The 8,228-nt window shown below is 38.6% G+C and overlaps 1 protein-coding gene across 7 annotated transcripts in view; it reads left to right on the forward strand.

Moving 5' to 3' along the window:
- Nucleotides 1–8,228, forward strand: part of GRIA4 (glutamate ionotropic receptor AMPA type subunit 4) — a 430,528-nt gene that overhangs the window by 403,132 nt on the left and 19,168 nt on the right. For all 7 annotated transcript variants that reach the window (XM_040340234.1, XM_040340233.1, XM_040340232.1 and 4 more), the window contains exon 13: nt 1,417–1,664. In XM_040340234.1, the coding sequence (XP_040196168.1) occupies nt 1,417–1,664 (248 nt within the window). The remainder of the gene's footprint in view (nt 1–1,416; nt 1,665–8,228) is intronic.

Raw genomic sequence — 8,228 nt, forward strand, 5'->3', positions numbered from 1 at the left:
ATCAGTCTATTGGAAAGTGTCACACGCAAATGGAACCTTTAATATTACAGGACCATGCAGCTGTACCACCAGTATATCCCATTTAATGTAACCAGGGACATTACAATGGTGAAATAGGACAAACATTTAAAAAAATATATGTACAAAGGCACTCCATAAAAGAAAATAAGAAATATGATTAGTGCTCACCTGTGGGACATCATTTCTCACAACCAGAGCACTCTATGGAAGACATAAATGTTTTGGCTCTCAAAAAGGAACTTTAGAAATACTCAGGAAAGGAAAATCCTTGAACTACAAATAATTCTGTGTGATTTAGACTGAATGTGGGCTCAGCTTTCTAAATCACTATCAAATATATTTAGGGCCATTATAACATACGTGACCCCTGACCCTCATTTCATAGCCCTGTACTATTTAGCTGGCTAACCTTATAATTTATATTACCCTCTGTTTTTTTGTATGTTTTTACAGAGATTGTGTTCTTTTCAGCTTTGTCTTAACATTTTGCAAAACCTTTGTGTATTGGTACTGCTTGGACGGAGAAGGAGGTGTAGGCTAAATTTTAGTGGAAATACAAACATATCACAGACAGTACTCAACTGTGTTATTGCAAGTGTACTAATATGCCTAGATGGAAACAACTGGAGTCTAGATTACTTTCGCTGTATGCACTTTTGATCTGCTGTACCTGTGACTTTTTGCCCCACCCACTGTTTGTATAGTTACTCTTAAACATAAATGTTCACACAGCACTGGATGCATTAGGCAACTGGCCCATTTTGTTGTGGGTACCTTTGTTCTGTTGTTTGAGGAATTACTGTTACCTTAAAGATTACATGGTAGTTTGAATCACTGTCAACCTACTGGCTGCATACTTGCTCATTTATTTAGACTTCAACACTGCTGCATAGTTACACAAATGCCATTGACCTTCAAGTTAGATGGATGCCAAATTCATCAGAAAATATCTAGCATTCTTTTTTGCCAAATTAGTTTTGTATGTTTTGTTTTCTCTTGTTTGAATTTTCTGAATTTGTCTTACTATTACTGACTAATTTCTAAACATATAGTAAGTAATGGGCAACTGGCCCATTTTGTTGTGGGTACCTTTATTCTGTTGTTTGAGGAATTACTGTTACCTTAAAGATTACATGGTAGTTTGAATCACTGTCAACCTACTAGCTGCATACTTGCTCAGTTATTTAGACTTCAACACTGCTGCATAGTTACACAAATGCCATTGACCTTCAAGTTAGATGGATGCCAAGTTCATCAGAAAATATCTAGCATTTTTTTTTGCCAAATTAGTTTTGAATGTTTTGTTTTCTCTTGTTTGAATTTTCTGAATTTGTCTTACTATTACTGACTAATTTCTAAACCTATAGTAAGTAAAAAGAAAATCTGCTTTGACAGAGGTCGAAAATTGCAGTTTATGAAAAGATGTGGACCTATATGAAATCTGCTGAACCATCAGTATTTACCAAGACGACAGCGGAAGGAGTTGCCCGTGTACGGAAATCTAAAGGAAAATTTGCTTTTCTTCTGGAATCCACTATGAATGAGTACATCGAGCAACGGAAACCTTGCGATACAATGAAAGTTGGAGGAAATCTGGATTCTAAAGGATATGGAGTGGCAACACCTAAGCATTCTCTATTAAGGTGGGTGGAATAGTATAACAATATAATATGTGTTGTTATAGTATTCCACCTTCCCTGATGTTCCTAACGTAGTTCTTTGTGTTGTATTTTGTGTGAACATAGTATGTTTCTTTACCTTCCATCTCAGTGTCTGTGCAAACATTTAGTCATTCCAACATATCCAGTGCTTCATCATTTCAGGATCATGCACCAAGCAAAGTAGTGTAATATTGAGCCACAGGATTGTATCACTTTAAGAACACTCTATAAATATAAATTACAGAATAACAGCACAAAAAATACCTTGCAAGCAGCTATTAATATGCTTTTTTCAGAGTAAAGACTAAAAAAACACACCCTGGTGGTTCAGGAACTGTAGATGTGGGCCTCTTCTTTGTGACCAGAGGTCATTGAAGCCTAAATGCTCAGGTAAAATTTAGCAGCGTCAGTATGTGTCAGATTACTTGACAATAGCTATAATAGCTATAATTAATTTACAGACAATACAAATGGGTCAGCTTCTGTGTGTATCAATTGTTTTAGTCTTCCTATTATATCAATGTCAATAGAAGAGATGGCGGGTGAAGAATTGCCAAGCCTGTGACCTTGTCTAGAGTCCTACTCTGTGCTGATCAGTCTGTACTTATTAATATTAGCCTATAAAGTCTTATAACTACCGTATTTTCCGGTGTATAAGATGACTTTTTACACCGGAATTACACAGCCAAAATCTGGGGGTCTTCTTATACGCCGGGTATATCAGCTGCCGGGTGCTCTGTATGGCTGCATGTATTCTGTATATGCGCCGCTTAGCCAAATTCCGATGCACTGTGTGATGACAGAGCATGCTAAGCCTGCTCGGATTGGAGTAATAACCTCTGCCAATCCGAGCAGGCTACATTTATGTAGCCTGCTCGGATTGGCAGAGGCTGTTATCTAATCCGAGCAGGCTTAGCATGCTCTGTCATCAACACAGTGCATCGGGATTGGCTGAGCGCGCATATACAAACTACATACAGCCGTACAGAGCACGCGGTGGGCTGCGGCTTCTTCATTTAATTAAAACCCACATGTGTTCTGGTTTGTGAGCATAATTCATTCCAGAAACATGCTTGTAATCCAAAGCATTTGTATATCAAAGCATTTTTTTACCGGGTATAAAAGAGAAGAGAGGCACCTCTAAGTGTAGCAAAAAGTTGCTAAATGTTGTACCTTCATTAAATGTAAACATACTGCAACACTTTGAGGCTCCTCTCTTCTTTTTTATACTCAGTTGTGACATGACGTTACTCTTATATCAAGACAAAATATATTAAAACCTTTTGCTCATCTTGCAAAATGCTCTCAAACCAAGTTACTCTCAAATCAAGGTTTTACTGTATTGTGCCTGCATCCCCTGCATCCCTGACACAGGAAGCTTATAGAGGTCAATACAGATGCTGCAGCTGCAGGGATACAGCTGAAACCAGCCGCATGGTAAAACGCAGCCCGGGTCAGATGCAAATGTAGTAACAAATGCAGTCTGCATACAGAAAAAATGTCAAGTCCCTGAGTTGAGCTTAAAGCCCTGAACACATGGGCTGAATGTCGGGAGACCTCAGCCGATTAAAAAATAAATGGCCGACATTCAGCCCCTGTGTGTCAAAAGGCCTGCTTCTGTTGGACGAGCATTCTGGAAAACCAGCAGCCGACCAACTCCCGATCAGGGGCAGAGAGCCCCGAGTGGAGAGTTCTGGTGGGGGGGGGGGCTGTCCCCTTGTCAGAACACAACAGCTCAGTAAGGGAGCTTTAGTGTAGTGATGTAAACTTGTGTTTACTTTAAAATAAACCTCTCCTGAGGCCTGGTTAACACCTATGCAGTTATCTTTTGATCTGTTTCTGCAGTGCTTTTTGCGGTGCATTTTGCATTTTTGCACACGCATTTTTTATGCTTTTTTTCACAATTTGTTGTTGGGCAGATTAAAAACTACAAAACGCAAATAGTGGCAAAATTGGAGCAAAAACGTACTACATACTTTTCTGCAGCTTCTCCATTGAAATCTATTGAACCAAAGGTGCACCAGTTTGTGTTTAAAAAAGTCCCTAACCCTTTCCAAAAAAAGCAGTGGCTGAAAAAAGTATAGATGTGAAATTGTCCCAAAGGGAACCATGTTAAAAAGCATAGGTGTCTGGCTGTCATGCTGACCCTGTTGCATTAAATGCATTGCCTTACTGACCAGGAACAAGTATGCTGGTAAGGACTTCTGATTATCCTCTTTTACATACTTGTTCCAAGTTAGTGATGCAAAAAGTATTGAAGCCAATGGATTAGCATAATAGCCAGACCAGTAAGATCTTCAGAATGAGATCGGCTCTGTTTCTTTCAAGACTGATTTAAACATTCAGTTGGAAAGTTTTTAACTTTCTTAAGGACCCATTAACACTTGTGCATTGTGGCAAAGCTTGATAAAAAATGCACTGTTTCTACAACATGTGGCAATATGCCTGTTCTATGTGCAGTGCCATTGCTATTTGTACCCCTATACACTGTACATTAGAGTGCAATGCTCAACGCAACGCAACACAACACAACACGCCACAATGCTAAAAAAGGGTCACTCATTTTTTGATCCACTGAAGTGCATTGACAGCCCATCCATAATTAATATGTAACCTTGACACAGTGCATGTTAACAAGTGTGTGTGTGTTAATGTGTAACACAATGGGGGTATTTACTAAAGGAAAATTAACTTTGCACTGCAAGTGCGTTTGAAAGTGCACTTGGAAGTGCAGTCGCTTTAGATCCGAGGGGGACATGCAAGGAAAATGATTGGATGATAAAATCAGCAGTGCTTCCCCTCATTTCAGATCTTCCCCTCAGATCTACAGTGACTGCACTTGCAGTGCACTTGTAGTGCAAAGTGGATTTGCCTTTAGTAAATAACCCCCTATGCATGTTTGTTCATGCAATGCACCACTAAAGCATGAATGGGCCAGAAACAGTGAAAAGACCCATATAGCTTTGAATTAGAAACAACCACTTTAATAAACTGCAAGTATTATATAAATTAAAAAATATCTTTGTGTAAGATGCAGAAATGGAATGGTGTTACTCATTCTTTTTATTCAGTTATCTCTATAAATATATAAATATGTTACAGAATCAGGATAGATAATTGACTAAGCAATTAATTTGTTACACAGTAGGCAAAAGAACAAACATATGACCCTCCAGTCAGGTATAATTTTAGTTTGTTTAGTATTGAGAATGATGGGGTCAGATGTTATACTGTATTTGCTGGTGCATGGTCTTTTGTGTTGCATACCTCTGATCTCATAGTTCCAGGGTATGTAAACTGTTATGTCGAAAAGCCTTTTCTTTTATTAAAATCTCCACTGCACCTTATTTTTTTTTATTTTTTCCATTTTGCTATTGTGCTGTGACACTTTATGTGGTTATGGCTTTTATCCCTGCTAAATAACCCTCTCATAATTACTTGTCACAACACTGCCTATGAACACATTATTATTCATCAACTTAGCTTTCCATTCAGCAAATGTAAATTCAATACTCCAGAACTAAAACACAATTTTCTACCACATGAATTGGTATTTTTACACGGTATTGGATTTTTTATTTTTTTTTCCTTTTGTGAGTTCATGAACCTAAAATAATAAGAATAATAGCTGATACTGATTAAACTGAACTTTTAAAAAATACAAGGCAGATAACACCTAAAAGTGTTTTCTTGGTATATACTTGTAAGAACACAAGTGGCCAGAAATATACAATAGCTAGAACAGAACTCGGGAAGCGCCAGATACCCGCACAAGCATAAAGGAATGCCTGTGGAGTAATTGTTTCTTACTTATTGTGTTCCTGGTCCAGTGGCCAGATCCATTAAGTAGTCCTGCATTAAGTATTATCTGTCAACAAAGCCGGCCATAGATGGTTCGAATCCATGCTGAACTGGCTTAGATTCCAACCATGTATGGGCAGGCTGATTGTACCCATATTCATTAATCCATCAACTTGGGTACAAACAGCCTGTTGGATTTTACATGTAACCATTGCCAGCGGCTAAAGCCATTAGCAATAATCACTGTGTGTTCTCCCGGCAGGGAAGGATCCCCCAGATAGGAGAACACAATAGATCCGTGGAAGGGATTCCCCTATCAACACTGACTGTGGAGCGATTTTCTTACCTGCAACCTGTGGTTGTAGGAAAAAAAATCACACCCTCTATGGCTGACTTAAAACACTCCTTCAGTAAGATACAAAACAATAGATATAGTAGGTGGTGCTTTCGACCTGTTCCGTCGATAACGAAATGAAACTTCTCTCACTTTTTAGAGATCTCCTTTTATTTTTTAATGCATCTCTAGACAGGAAGTTAATTAAATCTTCACAGCCCATCCCTACATTATCCAAAACTAAATAAAATGGTTGTACTTACACATTAATTTTGGATTGAAAACACAAAAACCTTCACCCTACGTCTACACATGCACACTTTGAGATACTTAGCATTAGTTTTGCATGTGTTCAAAACAGGAGCCTGTTGGAGATAGCTCATCATTCTGAACCATTTAATTCCAACATCAAAGGTGATCTACAAAGGAGTTTTTTTCCTAACAAACTGCAGTTTCCCTCACTCGCCTCTTGTTCTTTTGGTGGAAGCTGACATGTTTCGGCTGTATCTGTCAAGACCACATAACACCAAATCTCCAGGGCATGATGTGGTCATTGCCCGAGCTATATAGCAACCTGCTTGTATACTGCACATCTATTGCAATACCACCTGCAAAGTAATAAGACTGAGATTGTAATTAGCATATCAACCACTGGCAGATTGAGTTTATATAAAAACAAAATGCACACACTGACAGTTTCCTATTGGAAGATGCAACAATTGGGCAGCAGTAGAGAGGCTGCTGCCATGTATGTGACCAGATTAGTAATAACAATAGGGAAGGAGGCAGATGTGAACTGCAGAAAGCCCAATTGAACTCTCACTTTTTTGTCTTTGTACCCCTGCACCCCAAATTTTATTATTTTTGCCCTTTGCAAGCATAGCTAAGTAACAGCCACACCCCCTTGGCACAAGTGTCCTTACACAGACTTGTATTGCAAAGAAAAAGAGGGGGGTTTCTGACAAGGTCTGTGACAGAGTGCGGAATATGAGCACTGGATCTAACTTTGCTGCTGCCTATTGTCATAATTAACCTTTTGCGCTTTAGAGAATTTTTTTAATTTTTTGCACACAATTAAAAATCAGCGTTTCTGGCTAAAAATTACTTAAAGCCCAGAGAACATTAAATATTTTCTAAAAGCAGAGGTCTTGAAGCAGATCTGTCACCCACCATGTCCACCTGGTATGGTCGATGACAGATCACTAGGCCAACATAGCAGATCACATGGCAGTTGTACACAATAAAAGACTTTGTTACATGCCTTTCATTGTGTACTATTTTGATGAGCTCTGTGATTGGTCAGAGTCCTTACATGGTATAGACAGGGCCAATCACACCTCCCCAGAGTGCTACAGTGTTGCTGTGATAACACTGTATTTCTCTGGTCACTGTATGTAAAAAAATTGGTGACAAAATTTACAACTTCAATTAACTCGCCATGCCCCCTGCTAAATACCTTGGACTGTCTACTTCCCAAAAAGGGGTAATTTGGGGGATATTTGTACTTTTCTGGCATTTTCAGGCCTCAAGAAATGAGACAGGCCATCAGTACATCAGGACTGATCGATTTTCAAATATATCCCATAGTTTGTGGACTTTCCTACAGACTAAATAATGTATACTGATTTGGGTAATTTTCAAGAAATGTAGCAGTATACATTTTGGACTAAATTTATGAAGAAAGATTATTTATTCGCAAAATGTTATAACAGAAACAAAGAAAAAATGTGTGTTTTTAAATAAAAATGTGGTCTTTTTTCATTTATAAAATTTATAAAAACTAAAAAAACAGGGGTGATTAAATAACACAGAAAGAAAGCTCTATTTGTGTGAAAAAATATATAAAAATGTCCACGCAACTGTCATTCAAAGAGTGACAGTGCTGAAAGCTAAAAATTGGCCTGGGTAGGAAGGGAGTAAGGCCGCATACACACGGTCGGTCAAAATCGATGAAAACAGACTGAAGGACCTTTTCATCGGTCCAAACCGATCGTGTGTGGGCCCCATCGGTCAGTTAACCTTGGGTCAAAAAATTTTGAACTTGCTTTAAAATTGAACCGATGGACACCTAACCGATAGGTCAAAACCGATGGTTAGTATGCAAAAGCATCGGTTAAAAACCTGTGCATGCTCAGAATCAAGTCGACGCATGCTTGGAAACATTGAACTTCGTTTTTTTCAGCACGTCGTCGTGTTTTACGTCACCGCGTTCTGGCACGATCGTTTTTTTACCTGATGGTGTGTAGGCACATCAGACCATCAGTCAGCTTCATCAGTTAACCGATCGTGTGTACAAGGCTTAAAAGTGTCTGGTATTGAAGTGCTTAAATATATGATCTTACAGTATAGACAAAAGCTTGGCAAATCTTGAAAATTGTAATGTACACAGTGAATCCTACTTAGAGTGTAAC

This window comes from Rana temporaria, chromosome 2 (assembly GCF_905171775.1).
Source record: "Rana temporaria chromosome 2, aRanTem1.1, whole genome shotgun sequence".
Lineage (NCBI taxonomy): Eukaryota > Metazoa > Chordata > Amphibia > Anura > Ranidae > Rana > Rana temporaria.